Source organism: Calliphora vicina, chromosome 5 (assembly GCF_958450345.1).
Source record: "Calliphora vicina chromosome 5, idCalVici1.1, whole genome shotgun sequence".
In the NCBI taxonomy this organism is placed as follows: Eukaryota; Metazoa; Arthropoda; class Insecta; order Diptera; family Calliphoridae; genus Calliphora; species Calliphora vicina.
In genome coordinates, this window is record NC_088784.1 from 13047771 (window position 1) to 13067641 (window position 19871).

Here is a 19871-nt window from a genome sequence, read left to right on the forward strand (position 1 = left end):
TTAGCGAATTTAGGTATTTTGAGTTTTTATATAAAAAATCGATTTTTGGTCAGAAATATGAGTGATCACAGATCGAGGCCCTTTTCTCGATTAAACGCTTATTGGCCAAGTTATTAGCGAATTTAGGTATTTTGAGTTTTTTTAAAAAAATCGATTTTTGGACAGAAATATGAGTGATCACAGATCGAGGTCCTTTTCTCGATTAAACGCTTATTGGCCAGGTTATTAGCGAATTTAGATATTTTGAGCTTTTATATAAAAAAAATCGATTTTTGTTCAGAAATATGAGTGATCACAGATCGAGCTTCTTTTCTTGATTTAAAGCTGATTGGCCAAGTTATTAGCGAATTTAGATATTTTGAGTTTTTATATAAAAAATCGATTTTTGGTCAGAAATATGAATGATCACGGATCGAGGTCCTTTTCTCGATTAAACGCTTATTGGCCAAGTTATTAGCGAATTTAGATATTTTGAGTTTTCATATAAAAAAATCGATTTTTGGTCAGAAATATGAGTGATCACAGATCGAGGTCCTTTTCTCGATTAAACGCTTATTGGTCAAGTTATTAGCGAATTTAGATATTTTGGGTTTTTATATAAAAAAATCGATTTTTGTTCAGAAATATGAGTGATCAAAGATCGAGCTCCTTTTCTTGATTAAAAGCTTATTGGCCAAGTTTTTAGAGAATTTAGATATTTTGAGTTTTTATATAAAAAAATCGATTTTTGTTCAGAAATATGAGTGATCACAGATCGAGGTCCTTTTCTCGATCAAACGCTTATTGGCCAAGTTATTAGCGAATTTACATATTTTGAGTTTTTATATAAAAAAATCGATTTTTGTTCAGAAATATGAGTGATCACAGATCGTGGTCCTTTTCTCGATTAAACGCTTTTGGCCAAGTTATTAGCGAATTTAGATATTTTGGGTTTTTATATAAAAAATCGAATTTTGTTCAGAAATATGAGTGATCACAGATCGAGCTGCTTTTCTTGATTAAAAGCTTATTGGCCAAGTTATTAGCGAATTTAGATATTTTGAGTTTTTATACAACAAAATCGATTTTTGTTCAGAAATATGAGTGATCACAGATCGAGGTCCTTTTCTCGATTAAACGGTTATTGGCAAAGTTATTAGAAAATTTAGATTTTTGATATAAAAAATCGATTTTTGGTCAGAAATATGAGTGATCACAGATCGAGCTGCTTTTCTTGATTAAAAGCTTATTGGCCAAGTTATTAGCGAATTTGGATATTTTGAGTTTTCATATAAAAAAATCGATTTTTGTTCAGAAATATGAGTGATCACAGATCGAGGTCCTTTTCTCGATTAAACGCTTATTGGCCAAGTTATTATCGAATTTAGATATTTTGAGTTTTCATATAAAAAAATCGATTTTTGGTCAGAAATATGAGTGATCACAGATCGAGGTCCTTTTCTTGATTAAACGCTTATTGGCCAAGTTATTATCGAATTTAGATATTTTGAGTTTTCATATAAAAAAATCGATTTTTGGTCAGAAATATGAGTGATCACAGATCGAGGTCCTTTTCTTGATTTATATTTTTAAATGATTAAGGCTGTGAACTTAACATTGAAATGAAAGTGGACCTGTAAAATTAAATTTCAACATTATTACTTTTTATATTCTATACCTTAGGTGATAAATTTAAAAATTTGATGAAAGCTTTTTCTCTAAAAGCTTTTGTTTGTGTGGTGAATAAACTTAACAAGACACTTACATATGTATGGAATGATAAATAAACTTACAGCATTTCAACATTTAAGCAAAGCTTACTTTTTTATCTAAAAGCTGTAATAAAGCTCTAGCTATTACTAAAATGTAGACCAATTGAAAAAGCAGTTTTGTGATTTTATTTTTTTTTTTGTTTTTTAAACATATATTTTTTCGACATTTAATTGATTTTTTTTTGTATTTTGTTTGTTATTTTTCTTAGTTTAGTATTGATTTCCTTTAGGGTAATACTTTTTTTTACGTTTTAGAAAAAAATTTGAAACTTAATGTTAGTTATTATTTACATTTAATTATAAATTACAGTATTTTTTCTCAGCGTTTATAAATCAATTGTTTAGTTTTTTGTTTTTTTTTTGTAAATGACTAGTAGTCCCTTTTAAACGCTGACTGCTGTTTACTAAAATTTCTTTTATATATTTTTTTGTTTGTTTTCTTATAAATCTAAGTTTTTTGTCAAATTTTTCGTTTGATTTAGCACTACAATAATTGTTATGTTTTTTTATATTTTAAGGTGTACAAAAAATGTGTGTTTTTTTTAATTCTTTAGCTAAAAATTATGTTTAAACATAAAACTTAAAGGTAGATTTATAAAATTTATAACTCTTGTGTTTTGTGTTTTCTTGTCTCAAGTCTTAGAACTCTTAAGTATTGATTTTTGGGATCAGTTTAAAGCATTTAAACTACAACTACTTATATAAAATTACAAAAAATTATAATTAATGAACATATAAACAAATATTTACAATAAAAGGTTTTTAAAAGAAATAACTACAAATTAAAATTTAAAGAAAATAGCTTAACAGAACAGAAATAAAAATATACCAGCAGCAGCAGCAGCCCTATTCAAGAAAATTTTAACCTCACTGGGAGCTTAAAGCTTTAGTTACAAGAAATTTATGTTAAACATCTAATCAGCTGAGATTATACAAAATATTACTCTTTCAAACCTAAAACTTTGTTAATTTTCTGTTGGTCTAACATTTCCTGAATAGGGCAGTTTATAAATAACCCAGCAAAGAATTTCAATATTAAAACAAACCAAAAAATTGATCTACTTGTTGCTTTACTAAATTTTTTCTCTAAGTTAGCTATTGGCAGCTCTTGTTATTTTTGTCTGGGCCTATAGCTCTCCTATTTTAGACATCAGTCACCAGATGACTGCCAGTATTCACTTGGTTTTGTTGCTGCTGTATAAAGCCAGTGCTCCAGGCCTGGTTAATATCACTATTTGGTAAATTATTACTATTACTATTGCTACTATTATTACTACTACTGCTGTTAATTAAATTAAAATTATAACTACTATCGACAGCATCTACTGCTGTGAGTTCAGCTGCTGCTACTATAGCTGGGGGTCTATGATAGTTTTGTTGTAAATGTATATCAATATCTTCCCTACTGCTGTGTGGCTCTATGGTGGTAATCGTTTGTGTCTCTACACTAGCTTGGGTGGCACTAAATCTACTGGGAGTATTATTGCTATTTACTGTAGCAGCTGATGGTGATAATGAATTTGCATTGGCATTGGATGTGGGCGTGAGATTAGCTCTAGGCACTACACCTACAACTACCACAGGCACATCTGTGTCATCTAAAGGCGCTGTATTATTAGCGGGCATATGCTGGGGTGAGGGTGTTGTATGTATTTCATCACCCACCACATAACCATAGAATTTTAAAACGTCCAATTTGCACATGGGACAGGTACGATGCTCAATTAGCCAGGGATCTATGCAGTTTTTATGGAATTCATGTCTGTAAAGGAAAATAAAGTTAGATTTGTTTATAGTTAAAACGTGTATGATAGGATACTTACTTGCAGGGCAGCACTCTTATGAGATCTGAGGCTTTGTAGCTCTCTATGCAAATGGCACAACAATCTGATTCGGCATCTTTTTCATCTGTGCTTTTGCCTGTCTTTGTGGGTATTTTCATGATGGCTTTTTTGGTCACAGAGCAAAGATGGCGCTGAAAAGGGGAAATTAAAACAATGTTGTTAATACAACTTTCTTAAATTTAGAAAATTTTAAATTATTTTAACATTTATATGTTTGGTGTACAAAGTGGCCCATATCTGTCAAATCGGATTCCTTCCCAGAATTCAAAAATTACATAAATCATATGATTATGGGTATCGTTGAAAAGCTTTTTAAAAGTTCTTTAATAATTTGTTAAACTTTAAGTACAGCTGCTTATTAAATTAAAAAGTTGTATGACAAAATGTAATTTTTTCAAGTATTTTATATGGGAGACTTTCTTAAATTTAAAAATTTTAGAATTATTTTAACTCTTATATAATGTACTTAAAGAAATACTAAGTTTGGTGTACAAAAGGGCCCATATCTGTCAAATGGCATTCATTCCCAGAATTCAAAAATTACATAAATCATATGATTATGGGTATCGTTGAAAAGCTTTTTAAAAGTTCTTTAATAATTTGTTAAAATTTAAGTACAGCTGCTTATTAAATTAAAAAGTTGTAAGACAAAATGTAATTTTTTCAAGTATTTTATATGGGAGACTTTCTTAAATTTGGAAAATTTTAAATTGTTTTAACATTTCTATAATGTAGTTAAGGAAATAATAAGTTTGGCGTACAAAGGGTCCCATATCTGCCAAATGGGATTCCTTCCCAGAATTAAAAAATTACATAAATCATATGATTATGGGTATCGTTGAAAAGCTTTTTAAAAGTTCTTTAATAATTTCTTAAAATTTAAGTACAGCTGCTTATTAAATAAAAAAGTTATAAGATAAAATGTAATTTTTTCAAGAATTTTATATGGGAGACTTTCTTAAATTTAGAAAATTTTGAATTGTTTTAACATTTATATAATGTAGTTAAGGAAATAATAAGTTTGGTGTACAAAGAGGCCCATATCCACCAAATGGGATTCCTTCCCTGGATTCAAAAATTACATAAATCATATGATTATGGGTATCGTTGAAAAGCTTTTTAAAAGTTCTTTAATAAAATATTAATATACAAGTATAGCTACTTATTAAATTAAAAAGTTATAATACAAAATGTAATTTTTTCAAGTATTTTATATGGAAGACTTTCTTAAATTTGGAAAATTTTAAATTGTTTCAACATTTCTATAATGTAGTTAAAGAAATAATAAGTTTGGCGTACAAAGAGCTCCATATCTGTCAAATGGGATTCCTTCCCAAGTTTAAAATTTGTACAAATCATATGATTATGGGTATCGTTGAAAAGCTTTTTGAAAGTTCTTTAATAAAATGTTGTAATATAGGTACAGCTGCTTATTAAATTAAAAAATTATAAGACAAAATGTATTTTTTTAAAGAATTTTGTATGGAAGAATTTTTTAAATTTCAAAAATTTAAAATTATTTTAACATTAATGTGATGTACTCAAGAAAACAAAAATTTTGATATATGTACATATTGGTCACATTCTGAATAAAATATTAAAATGTTTATAAAATAATAGGCGATTTCGTTAAAAAATTCAAAACTTTAAACATGAAAAAAATTGAGAAAATTGCGTTCAAATCTAATAGGAATTCAATTATATATAATTGAGCTAAAAAAACACACAAGCATTTTGGTTGTGTTTTGAATTGAATTGTATTTACATATCAGTTCAGTTATTTATAACCCATATTTAATTAATGAATATAAATAATCAGCCATATACGAGACGTTAAAAATAATTGTTGCTAAAAATATAACCACATTCCACAGCAGTTATATTTATACAAATGGCGTAAACGTGTGCAAGAACAAATTACCCAGCTTAACTTACTTTTAAATTTTTGATAATTTTGAAATCTTTTGAAGTCTATTATAAATACTTTTTATTAATTTTCTACTTACCGACTGTTGATCCTTGGACTGCATGTATCTAAACTTTTGTATATAATAGAATATCAGCCAAACCAAAGAAATTACCATTAATATTATAAATGAAATGGCCACAAATAGTACAGAAGTTCTGGAAAACAAAAAAAAAGAAACATGTTAATAAATTTATCTAAAGATAACAACAAGATAACAATCATGTAAAACAAAAATAGAAAATTCTCAAATAAAGGGGTTGGTTACATACAAACATCCTTGATGTAAGGATGCTTGCACAAAAAACCCCTATAAATAGCTGCATGAAAATGCAGGGGGATGTAGCTCAGTGGTAGAGCGTTCGCTTCGCATGTGAAAAGTCCCGGGTTCAAACCCCGGCATCTCCAGTTAAATGGAAAAATATTTTTTTTTACAATTATTTTTTTATTAAAAATTTTAAATCAAAATATTTTAAAAATTAAGGTAAATATTAAATGTTTGAAGACTACGCAAATTTCTTTAAAATTTTTTAGCTTATCTTTGATGAGTAAATACTTTTTTTTATTTTGGTTAAACCAAAACGTATAAACGCAGACACTAACTTGTCACCCCATGGCTTGTTATATGTTGTCATGATTATTAGTTGTTTTTGTTTTTATTGTGTGTGCATAAAATTTCATTAATTATATTATTATTTTGTTAATTATTGTTTATATATGCGACACTTAAGCGTAGACACAAAACAAATATTATTAAACAACAATAATAATAATAATGACTCTATCTCTTTGGCACAGACAGACGGATGGACGGACGTTTAATATGTCTATGCATTTCATTTTTTTTTTATTATTTCTAACGTATGTTTAATCTTTAAAGGGGGGCTTATTAAGTACCGGGGTACTTGCAACCATTTGGCTAGAGTTCATTCACAGAAATTATGTTAATGAACCATGCGAACGAAATAAATATTGGCCGGTTATTCACATTTGAGTGTCATTTGCTTCTTGAAATTGTCACAAGCCATGGCATTAAGACATTTTTTATTATTTTCACAAGAATGTAATTTAAACAATATTTATGCATTTTGCCTTTATATACAAAAATATAAATAAATTTTTGTGAATTTTTAAGGTTGTAGAATCAATTTAAAGAGTTAAATCTAATTGTATGTGTGTTTAAATCAAGTTATTAGATAATTTACGGACCCAATTGTTGATTCTGTTTATCAGTTATTGGTTCAAAAGTTTTGCTATTGAAAATCATCAAATTCGGTGCATTAATGACTGTATTTTATATGGGAGACTTTCTTAAATTTAGAGAATATAAAATTATTTTTACACTTATTTAAAGTATTTAAAGAAATAATAAGTTTGGTGTACAAATGGGCCCATATCTGTCAAATGGGATTCCTTCCCAAGTTTCAAAAATTGTATAAATCATATGAATATGGGTATCATTGAAAAGCTTTCTAAAAGTTCTTTAATAAAATATAAAAATCTGGGTACAGCTGCTTATTAAATTAAAAAGTTATAGGGCAAAATGTAATTTTTTCAAGTAATTTATATGGGAGACTTTCGTAAATTTAGAAAATATACAATTATTTTAACACTTTTATAATGTAGTTAATGAAATAATAAGTTTGGTGTACAAAGGGGCCCATATCTGACAAATGGGATTCCTTCCCAAGTTTCAAAATTTATATAAATCATATGATTATGGGTATCGTTGAAAAGCTTTTTAAAATTTCTCTAATAAAATGTTAAAATTTAAGTACAGCTGCTTATTAAATTAAAAAGTTATAAGACAAAATGTAATTTTTTCAAGTATTTTATATGAGAGACTTTCTTAAATTGAACATTTTTCAAATTGCTTTAACACTTGTTTAATGTACTTAAAGAAATAATAAGTTTGGTGTACAAAGAGGCCCATATCTGTCAAATGGCATTCCTTCCCAAGTTTCAAAAATTGTATAAATCATATGAATATGGGTATCATTGAAAAGCTTTTTAAAAGTTCTTTAACAAAATATAAAAATCTAGGTACAGCTGCTTATTAAATTAAAAAGTTATAGGGCAAAATGTAATTTTTTCAAGTAATTTGTATGGAAGACTTTCGTAAATTTAGAAAATATAAAATTATTTTAACACTTTTATAATGTAGTTAATGAAATAATAAGTTTGGTGTACAAAGGGGCCCATATCTGTCAAATGGGATTCCTTCCCAAGTTTCAAAAATTGTATAAATCATATGATTATGGGTATCGTTGAAAAGCTTTTTAAAAGTTCTTTAATAAAATATTAAAACACAACTACAGCTGCTAATTAAATTTAAAAGTTATACGACAAAATGAAATTTTTTTAAGTATTTTATATGGGAGACTTCTTAAATTTAGAAAATATATAATTATTTTAACACTTATTTAATGTACTTAAAGAAATACTAAGTTTGTAGTACAAAGGGGCCCATATCTGTAAAATCGGATTCCTTCCCAAGTTTTAAAAATTACATAAATCATATGATTATGGGTATCGTTGAAAAGCTTTTTAAAAGTTCTTTAATAAAATATTAAAATTTAATTACAGCTGCTTATTAAATTAAAAAGTTATAAGACAAAATGTAATTTTTGCAAGAAATTTACACATTTTTCTAAATTTGTTCTAACTTTGTTTTACTTTATATAATTTCCTTTAACACTTACCTATTTAAACTATTTATAGGCCGCATGCCACTGCGGCCCTCTATTATATGAGCCGACACATCGAACCCTTGATCGAGACGCATTGCCATTTCTAGACCAATATCTTGATACGTTATCACAGCAGTTATATTACCTAGAAGCAACAATAAAAACCAAAAAATTAACAATCGAATAATTAAAATAAATGCGCATTTCTAATACAATTTAATTTGTATTCAATATACTTACGTGTTTTACCCTTAATCTGCATCTTTTCCAAATTCATAACGGGCTTATCGTTATAAATTATAACGCCCGCTGCGCCATTTAGAAAGACATTTTTCACCTTTTCCTCAAAAGTGCAACGTCCTCTTCTAACCAAAGCTATCCACGAAACACCAAATGTGGGTATGGGCTGGCCATTGGTGCCCAGCAAATTAAATGAACAGGCCGAATCATCTTTGGGATCTTCGGGCGTGCTTATATGTATAAGTTTGCCCTGAACCGTTAGTATTTTACCCTCACCATAGCGGGCCTTTTCCTCCTGATAGTTGACCACCCTTAACTGTTGGTTTTCCAGGTAACTATAATTGAGGAAAGCATAAGTATAGACATCCATGGCTATGCGCTCTTCCGAGGCTAAAGTTTGTGTACGATTGGCCGAATGAAAATAACGTTCCAGATCTTGATTCGCTATAGACATGGCGGCCACTAAGGAGGTTGTGGTGGTGGTGGAGGTAAAGCGTAGACCTCCTAAAAGGCCCATGCAGGCCAGAAATAGTAATAGTTCGCGTGAGTCCATAGTTTAATATTATATCACTATAAAATTATATTGTTTTTTAACTGTTTTATTAAGCAGTTTTTTTGTTTCCTTTAATTAATTTCCAAATTTTAGTTCATTGGCACTTTTTCTTAATTTGTTTATTGTTAATTTTTTTAACACCAGCATTTATTTTCTTGTTTTAATTTATATTTTTCCTTAATAACTTAACTTTTCTCGTGCAATGTCGCTCGTAGTCTGAAATTATAAAAATGAAATTTTTGTTTGTTTAAAAAATTCATTAAGTTATCAAAATCCATAATATTTAGACTTTTGTTTTTGTGCAAAATATAGGTAATTTTTATTAATTATAGATAAGCCGGCATTATTTAACTATCAATAGCAATAAATTTGTTTTGGTAAAAAAACTGAATGGAAAAAATTTTAAATATACTTTGGAATATTCTTGTTTTGTTTATTATAAGATAAAGTTAAGTTTTGTCTACAAAAAATAGTGGCTACTTAAAAGGGTTTAAAAATAGAAATCTAGTACAGTTAGTATGTTTGAGTTGTTGGCAAAAATAAAAACAAACGGCATCCCCTAGCAACTTTAACCGGTTTTTGACACACTTGTTTCATTATCTTTAGCTTTTAATTATTTCATATAAAAAATGCTAGTCAAACTTTTTAAAAGATAGAACAGGTTGCTTCAAATCTTAAGAGCTCTTTAAAGGAAATTTTATTTAAATCTCTAATCTCTACTAAAAAAAAATCCCTTGAAACGAAATTTTATTTAACAAAATTTTTCCTAAAAGGGAAATTTATTTTATAAATATTTATTGAAATTTTTTTATATTTTTGTTTTAAGCTTAAAACAAATTTTTAATAATTGTGAAAATTTTCGAAAATCTTTATGTTTTTATAATAAATTCTTTAAGTATAAACAAATTTGTTAGAATTTTAAAAATTTACTTGATTTTGAAAAATTTCCCTTTAAAGGAAATTTTATTTAACAGACATAATTGGAAAATGTTTATAATTTTAAAATAAATTATTTTAGTTTAACAAAAATTCGTTAAAATTTTCAAAATTTTCCTTGTTTTGAAAAATTTCCCTTTAGGGGAAATTTTACTGTTAAGCCATATTAACAAATGTTTAATATATTTATAACAGCATTTAAACGATTAATAAGAATTTTATAACATTTTCAATATTTCCCCTGTTTCCAAAAATTTCCCTTAAAGGGAAATTTTATTTAACAAAATTTTTTTGTAATTTTTTATATTTTTAAAATGAAATATAAAATCTTAAAACAACTTTGTAATAATTTAAAAATTTACCCTATTTTGAAAAATTTCCCTATAAGGGAAATTTTATTTTACAAACATTTTACGAAAATGTTTATGTTTTTACAATATATTCTTTAAGCTTAAAACAAATACGTTAATATTTTTAAAATTTCTCTTGTTTTGAAAAATTTCCCTTTAAGGGAAATTTTATTTAACGGAAATTTTTTCTAAATATTTATAATTTTAAAATAATTTATTTAAGCTTGAAACAAATTCGTTAAAATTTTCAAAATTTCCCTCGTTTTAAAAAATTTCCCTTTAAGGGAAATTTTATTTAACTAACATTTTTCGAAAATTTTTATATTTTTTAAATAATTTCTTTAAACTTAAAACAAATTCTTAATAAATTTAAAAATTTCCCATATTTCAAAAAATTTCCCTTTAAGGTAAATTTTATTTGAAAGCGATATTAACAAATATTTAATATTTTTATACCAACATTTAAATGATTAATAGAATTTAATAAAATTTTAAAAATTTCCCCTATTTTAAAAAATTTCCCTTAAAGGGAAATTTTATTTAACAAACTTTTTTTGAAATTTTATATATCTGCAAAATAAATTCTATAAGCTTAAAAAAAATCGTTAAAATTTTCAAAATCTTCTGCGTTTTGAAAAATTTCCATTTAAGGGAAATTTTATTTGAAAAAGATATTACAAATATTTAATATTTTTATAACAAAATTTAAACGGTTAATAAGAATATAATATCATTTTTAAAATTTCCCATGTTATGAAAAATTTCCCTACAAAGGAAATTTTATTTAAAAAACATTTTTTGAATTTTTTTATATTTTTAGAACGAAATCTAATAGATTAAAACAATTTTGTAATAATTGTAAAAATTTTCGCTATTTTGAAAAATTTCCCTTTAAGGGAAATTTTATTTAACAAAATTTTTTTAAAAATATTTATATTTTTAAAAGCAACTCTAAAAGCTAAAAACAAATTCGTAATAATTTTAAATATGTATTTCCCATGTTTCAAAAAATTTCCCTTTAAGGGAAATTTTATTGAAAAGCGATAATAACAAATATTTAATATATTTATAACAATATTTAAATGGTTAATAAGAATTTAATAAAATATGAAAAATTTCCCTCAAGGAAAATTTTATTTGAATTTTTTTATATTTTTAGAACGAAATCTAAAAGCTTAAAACAAATTTAAAATTATTCTAAAAATTTCCTTTGTTTTGAATAATTGTCCGTTAAGGGGAAAAAAATTTATTTAATAGGAAAATGTACTCATATAACAATATGAGTCCACAAAAACTTTGTTCTTTATTTCTTTAACCATAAAAGCAATACAATTTAATGAAATTAATCTTATAGTTACTTCAAACAAAGAATTGAAAAAAGCGCGTCGCGTCATTTCATTTAATAAGTCAACATGTTGTTCTTGGAAAATATAATAAATAACTTTAATGTCTGTAGTATGTCTGGTGTTAAAAGTCCCTTACACTTTTGACTAATCTTCTCTGCGATTCTTTTAGTAGCAAAGCAATTGACATTTATTGTTGTCAAAAAAATAAAATAAACTGTAATACAAAACCACACAAAACTAGCAAGAATTTTGACCTTTTGCTACAACAATGACCAAAAAAAAAATATATAAAGCAACATTTGTTTTTATTTATAAAGAAAATTAAACAAAATTTGTGTTGCTAACAATTTCTTTAATCTACTTAAAATCAAATAAAAATATATTTGCAAATGTTTTTTTTTGGTTCTTATTTGAATTTTGGGTTGTTGTTTTATTTTTTTTTTGTTGTTACAAAATTTCCCACCTGCCTGAAAGTCAACAGATGACACACGCCAATATATGTAGTGGGGGTTTTGGGTGTTTACTTATTTGTTTGTAAAATGTTTTGTGAAGAGGTACCCTACATAACATACTGTTACACACATGATTTTCTATAGAAAATTGAGCTAAACTCAATATTTTTTATAGAAAATTGAGCAAAACATAATAATTTCTATAGAAAATTGTGTTATACACAAGATTTTCTATAGAAAAATGTGTTATACTCAAGATTTTCTATAGAAAATTGTGTTATACTCAAGATTTTCTATAGAAAATTGTGTTATACTCAAGATTTTCTATAGAAAATTGTGTTATACTCAAGATTTTCTATAGAAAATTGTGTTATACTCAAGATTTTCTATAGAAAATACTGTTATACACAAGATTTCATATAAAAAATACTTTTATACACAAGATTTTCTCTAAAAAATACTGTAAAATCTTGTGTACAACAAGATTTTCTCAAGAAATTACTGTTATACACAAGATTTTCTCAAGAAAATACTGTTATACACAAGATTTTCTCAAGAAAATACTGTTATACACAAGATTTTCTCAAGAAAATACTGTTATACACAAGATTTTCTATAGAAAATACTGTTATACACAAGATTTGCTATAGAAAATACTGTTACACACAAGATTTCATAAAGAAAAATACTGTTATACACAAGATTTCATAAAGAAAAATACTGTTATACACAAGATTTCATAAAGAAAAATACTGTTATACACAAGATTTCATAAAGAAAAATACTGTTATACACAAGATTTTCTATAGAAAATACTGTTATACACAAGATTTTCTATAGAGAATACTGTTATACACAAGATTTTCTATAGAGAATACTGTTATACACAAGATTTTCTATAGAGAATACTGTTATACACAAGATTTTCTATAGAGAATACTGTTATACACAAGATTTTCTATAGAGAATACTGTTATACACAAGATTTTCTACAGAAAATACTGTTATACACAAGATTTTCTATAGAAAATAGTGTTATACACAAGACTTTTTTAGTCTGTGACGTCTTTCAAATTGGTCGCTATAATGTTTTGTTTAATATTCTAATATCTTACATCCCCTTACATATGGTAAAGATTTCCTTTAGCCGATCTTCACCCACCTGAGTATTTTTTATTTATTTTATTTTTTATGTCGTTGTCATTTTGCAAACATTTTATAAATAAATCTATTATTGTTTAAAGTATTTATTTTTATTGGGTGTTTTTTGTTTTTTTTTTGCAATTGCCATTAACTAATGTGCGAGTATGTGAGCAGATTTTGTTAAACAAAATATTTATTTTATCGAGTATTTTATGGGCATGCAGCCAAAATATTTAACGAATTTTTAAACTGAAAATAATTTAAAAATACTACTTTAACCAAATAAGAAAACAAAAAAATAAAATAAAAAAACAAATTATTTATTTTGTTGTTAAAATAAAAATTTGCCAACAAATGCGTTTTTTTGCGAATGTGTTTATTTGTTTTGATGTGTTTTTTTTTCATTTTTAATTTTTCATCAGTCAATGATCTTAATTTTTGTTGTTTATATAATGCAAACAGAAAATATAATAATAAAAATAATGTTTTGTTTATTTGTCAAAATAAAATTTATTTGGACAAAGAACTTTTTGTTGCGACTGCCAGCAGAAAACAAGTGTCAAATAGAATTTTATTTTAATATAAGATTTTCTAAATTATTTTACGATTTCTTATAACCAAAACACAAGAAACTAGTTGATTAGCTTTATTTTAGGGGAAAACCTGTCAATGCAGACATTGTATTGTGTCTGGGCTTAATTACTTATTGTGTCTTAGCTAAGTGACTAATTACTTATTGTGTCTTAGCTGTTTTTTTTATAGGGTGGGAAAATTCATTGTTGACAACGAAATTTCGGGAACATTCCATATTATAATGCTGCTTTCAAATAACTTTTATATGTTGGAAAATTTTCATTTCATTTTGGGTTAAAAATTTAGAAATTACTTTTTAACATAAATTCTAGTTAATATGTATCTCTTATTTTATACAACAAATCCAACCGGTCTCCTATAAATATCCACAATTGCCTATCTTTATATCTGACTCCCCATTGTGTATCTGTAAGTATTACGCTTAGTGCGTTTGTTTTTTATTTTATTTTCTGTTATTGTTAATGTTTATTTATTATTGTTTTGGCCAAGACCACAACAATTTTTTGCAGCATGGAAATAAGCAAAGCAAACAAAAATTTTTGCCAAGAAAAACGCCAACCCACATGCATGACTACAATTTAAATCTGTGTGTGCCGGCGCGTACATAAAATGAATTTAAATGATTCCTTTAAACACGATATTATTCAGAAAAATTATGCGTTTTGTTGCTGTTTGGATTATATATCCAATCCACAATATTTTTTTATGTTTTTTAGTTTTAAAATTGTGTGTTGTTGTCTATGCTGTTGAAGGTTCTTAACTTTGGGTGTCATAAATGTGGCTCCAAACTGGTTGCAAATTGTTTGTAGTTGTAGATTTAGTCGTACGATTGCTTGCAATGTCTGAGAAATCAACCCAGTTGGAAATTTCGAATAGTAAATCCAGTTTTCTTAGACAGGTGGTGTAACATAAACTTATACGTTGTATTTTATTAGGGATTTCCAGCTTTGAGATTTCAGAAATCCCGAAATTTCAGCATAAAATGGGTTAAAAACGAAAGAATCTTTAAAGTGAGCTGCGAACTTTGAGTCCCCTTAGCGCTGCTCCTAAGGGATCACCACTCTCAAAAACTAAACTGAAATAATTCTATGCTACGCCCATGAGAAATTTCATGTGATTCAGAACATCATGTTAGAAATGCTAGACTCATTTCCACTATATTCTCACCCACTGTACATTGTTTGCTCTTACCTAAGACCGGCAAAAACAAACATTTGCTGAAAATGGAGATAACAATTATTTTGTTGACATATTTGTTTTATTTGTAGACTAAATTTCCTATATGCCTCCTTTTCAAAACTGCATTTTCTTTGATTTTAGTTTTGTATTTTTTTTTTTTTCAAATTTATTCGAAATTTTTGCCATGATAAACCGCAAAAATTTACCATTGAATAACATTTTTAGTTGTGCGTATTGTAAACAAGATCTGTTTTATAATGAAAAAAAAACACAACAACAACATTTTGACATTTATTAATAAAAATAAATCTTCAATGTCAGCGTCTATGTGCCGTGCCGGTTTAATTTTGCAGAAATATTTTATTTGTAAAATAGAGGTTGGATCACAACGCTATAGTTAGCAGATTGTTTGACATAACATGACTTTTGTAAGAACAAATAGTAAGAAATATTATAATAATGACTTTCTGTTAAGAAGTTTTGAAAATTAAAATTTGTTAAACGATTAGTTTCAATTATTTCAACAACAAAAACATCAACTAATTTTTCAAAATTTAATAAAAATTTATTGCTAATGCACTTTAGTTATTTTTTGTTGTCAGCTGTATTAAAAAAACATATTTTTTATAGGCATTTTTTTGTATTGAAATTGAAATAAAACAAAATATTCCAAAAAAAAGAGAAACTTCAAAAGATTTTATCAGAATATAAATTGCGTATAGAACGAAAGTATAAATATAATTACATATTAAAGATTCTAGTCAGGTTCTATACAGAAAACAAAAAAAAAATATTAAACAAAAAATACATAAAATCATAGACATGTGTGTATTAAGAATGAAAAAAATCACTCGAAAAATATTTTTTAATTAAAAAAAAAAATTGATATTTTTATTACAATTTATCTTTGTTTAGTTTATATTTAAACGAAAAAAAAAATATATATATGAAATCTAACACCGACCGCTAAAATATTCATTTATTTTAAGAAACAAAAAGCTTTAACATGCCAAAATTAAATGGAAAAAAACGTGATTAAGCTATAAACGTGCTAAACATTTTAAACAAATGCATTTAAATGTTTTAAAAATTTATGAATTAATTAAAAATAGTTGAAAGACAAAAAGAAAAAAAGAACTTTTTTAAAAGGGAACAAAGAAAAATATAAGCGTGCTCTAATCTTAATGATTTAATTAGAGGTAGATACCCTACATGAGGAAGTAAACAGTTTTAAACCAAATATTTATTTGATGTTACATAACTTTTGTAAAAGCAAACAATCTAATAATGACCTATTGCTGTATTGCTTTCTAAATTAACCCTCTAACAAGCAAGAGTGCCTCAAGGCATGCATTACAAAACATCAATTATCTCAAAGAGTAATTATAGTGTTATTTTTAAATTTAACGGTGGCTTTATTTACAGACTTGTTAACATTTCTCTGGAAGGTCAAAATGCATTCGGACTTTTAGTTTTTGTTCTGTCAGCTGTTTTGTGAGTGATGTCATAATTTTAGCACGTGAAATTTTGTGTGTGATTTCTAATTTGATGAAATATTTATTCTTTATTTTTTTACTTCTAGATCAGTGATCAGTGATAAACTTTGTTGACACTCGTAAATAATCGATTAAGTTCTGCCCCTGATGGCTATGAGTGGAGACTAGATCAGTGGTCGGTAAAAATCAGCAATAATGAATAATTATCAAAATCAATAGCTGCTCAGATTACAGCAGAAAAAGAAAGTGGATTACAAGAATTCCACGTTTTCTAGATTTTCAAGATTTTTAATATTTTTGTATGAAGTTTTCTACTCTTTACTTAATTTGTTAATGAAATTATTATCTAAAACCGTTATTATAAATAAAGATATGATTTATTTATATTGATTAAAGCCATAAAATCTAAACTTCCGTAAAATTTGTTTATGATATTTATATTTTATTTAGAAATCTAATCAATTAAATTTATAGTATTTTAGTAGTATTTTTTTTATGAGTACAAGTATTAAACTAATGTTAGTTTTTATATTTTTATTGCTTTTTTAATTATTTCTAAAGTTAACTACACATGAAGCAAATATTTGATAAAATACAGTTGACAAATAAGGCAAATAAAAATGTCAAGAAAATATAAAATAAAAATAAAATTTTCAGAAAAATATTAATCAACAAAGAAATAAAATATTTGTAATACTATCGTATAAACAATTTATTTTTTTTTCGAAACGATTTTTTGAAATACCGACTGATTTCAATAATATTTTAAATTTGAAAAGTGTTAATACTCAGTATTGTCGTCTATAAATACCTTTAGAAATGATCAGAGAAGAAGTCTATATAATATTCAGCCATATTCGTCTTATCCGAATTATGTTTTCGATGCCATATGTAAACAATATTCTCACATTTTGGGATGTGTAATAAAAATCCCAAAATGTGAGAATATTGTTTGACTTTGGTTGCTCTAAGCAAAATCAAATAACAACAAATAAAATAATAATTATGTCAAATATTTAAACAATCATTCTACAAGCAATTTATTTATTATAATTACTAAATATATTGATAGAAAGAATAATAATAAACCCAATTTTTTGTCATTGTTTGCTCTTGCAAAAGTCATGTAAAAACAAATAATAATATCACATATTTAAACAGTGTGAACTCAACTTCAATTGATTCTATAAACAATTAATTTAAGCAATAGTTCTAAAGTATTTTGAAAATCTGATAAGAAATCAACTATTGTTTTTTTTGTTTTTAGAAAATAAATAATGAAATTAATATTTATAAGAGTCCAGGAATGACTAAATTACCATGACTTGTGGAATATGTTAATATTCAATAGTATTTGCTATTTTTTTTGCATTCCAAATTAATTTAAACAAAATATAGAAATTAGAAACAAAAGTGTCATTTAAAATATAAATGACTAAGAGACTAAGTTATTAAAAAACATTCATTCTAACCTCAAAACAATTTTTTAAAAATATGATTTTCTTTGATATTTATACTGAATTTATTTATTTTTAACCAGTTATAATTAATGTATAAAAAATGTACAAGCTATCTTAAAGATTTTGCAAGTTATTAACGAAAATTCATTCTAAACTCAAAAATATTTTTTTTAAAAAATTATAATTTTCTTTGATATTTTTAGTTAATTTAATAGTTTTTAAGCAGTTATAATAACTGTATAAAAAAGTTGGTAATTATCTTAAAGAGTTTGCAGGTAATTAACAAAAATACATTCTAACCTTACAAATATTTTTTTAAAAATCATGATTTTCTATAATTATCATTTTAATTAGTACATTTTTACAAATTGCAATAAATGTGTAAAAAATTTAAAAGCTATCATAAATAGTTTTTAAGTTATTAACAAAAATTCATTCTAACCTCAAAAACTATTTTTTTAAAAATCATGATTTTCATTGATATTTATAATCAATTTAATAGTTTTTAACCAGCTAAAATACTTGCATAAAAAATTTGCTAATTATCTTAAATATATAGCAAGTTATTAACAAAAATTCATTCCAACCTCAAAAACTATTTTTTAAAAATCATGATTATCTTTTCAATTATTATTTCAGTTAGTACATTTTAACAAATTGTAATAAATGTGTAAAAAATTTACAAGTTATCATAACGATTTTGCAAGTTATTTACAAAAATTCATTCTAACCTCAAAAATATTTTTTTTTAAAAATCATGATTTTCATTGATATTTATAATCAATTTAATAGTTTTTAACCAGCTAAACTACCTGCATAAAAAAATTGCTAATTATCTTAAATATTTAGCAAGTTATTAACAAAAATTCATTCTAACCTCAAAAACAATTTTTTTTAAAAATCATGATTTTCTTTGATATTTACAATGAATTTAGTAGTTTTTAACCAGTTATAACACCTGTATTAAAAATTTGCTAATTATCTTAAATATTTAGCAATTTATTAACAAAAATTCATTCTAACCTCAAAAATATTTTCTTTAAAAACATGATTTTCTTTTAAATTATTATTTTAATTAGTACATTTTAACAAACAGTAATAAATGTATAAAAAAATTTACAAGTTATAATAAAGATTTTAAAAGTTATTAACAAAAAATCATTCTAACCTCAAAAATTATTTTTTAAAAATCATGATTTTGTTTGATATTCATACTGAATTTAATAGTTTTTCACCAGTTATAATAACTGTATAAAAAATTTTATATTTATCTTAAACATTTAGCAAGTTATTCACAAAAAATAGTTCTAACCTCAAAATTATTTTTTTTTTAAATCTTGATTTTCTTTGATATTTATAATGAATTTAATAGTTTTTAACAAGTTATAATATTTGTATAAAAATTTGCTAATTATTTTAAAGATCTTGCAAGTTATTCACAAAAATTCATTCTAACCTAAAAAATATTTTTTTAAAAATAAGTATTTTCTTTGATATTTATAATGAATTTTATAGGTTTTAACTTATTACAATGAATGTATAAAACATTTACAAATTATTGTAAAGATTTTGCTAGTTATTCGCAAAAATTCATTCTAACCTGCAAAAAATTTAGTTTATTTTGAATAACTTCAGTTTATGATCAATTTGGAAACATATTTATAAGCTACTATTTAAAACAAAAGTATGTAACACGAAATTCCAAAAAAAAATTATCTACAAAATTGTTTTGGTGCTATTATCCCATTTTGAGACAACTTTAATTAAATTAAATTTTTCAAATACCAACCCTGACTCAAATTATTCAGTTTATACAAAAACGTAATAGTTTTTTCACCTAATTCCACTGGAACTGGTTATTTATTTAAAGC

General features: G+C 25.2%; 1 protein-coding gene, 1 long non-coding RNA gene and 1 other non-coding gene across 4 annotated transcripts in view; 2 read left to right on the forward strand and 1 right to left on the reverse strand.

Annotated features, from left to right (window-relative positions):
* LOC135959936 (uncharacterized) overlaps positions 1–19871 on the forward strand; it is a 186320-nt gene that overhangs the window by 102129 nt on the left and 64320 nt on the right. Inside the window, exons 6-7 of one of the 2 annotated variants that reach the window (XR_010576565.1) lie at positions 16470–16538; positions 16627–16889. The exons of the other annotated variant lie outside the window; for it this stretch is intronic. This is a non-coding gene — a long non-coding RNA (uncharacterized LOC135959936). Of the gene's footprint in view, positions 1–16469; positions 16539–16626; positions 16890–19871 lie in introns of those variants that run through there. 2 annotated transcript variants of the gene reach the window in all.
* Positions 1–19871, reverse strand: part of gol (goliath) — a 71270-nt gene that overhangs the window by 1226 nt on the left and 50173 nt on the right. Inside the window, exons 3-7 of the mRNA XM_065511084.1 lie at positions 8492–9260; positions 8264–8396; positions 5602–5719; positions 3575–3726; positions 3417–3513 (exon numbers count right to left, since the gene is read on the reverse strand). Coding sequence (XP_065367156.1) covers positions 3417–3513; positions 3575–3726; positions 5602–5719; positions 8264–8396; positions 8492–9044 — 1053 coding nt within the window. The 5' untranslated portion in view covers positions 9045–9260. The remainder of the gene's footprint in view (positions 1–3416; positions 3514–3574; positions 3727–5601; positions 5720–8263; positions 8397–8491; positions 9261–19871) is intronic.
* Positions 5898–5969, forward strand: TRNAA-CGC (transfer RNA alanine (anticodon CGC)). The gene has a single exon. It is a non-coding gene; the product is annotated as a tRNA-Ala (tRNA).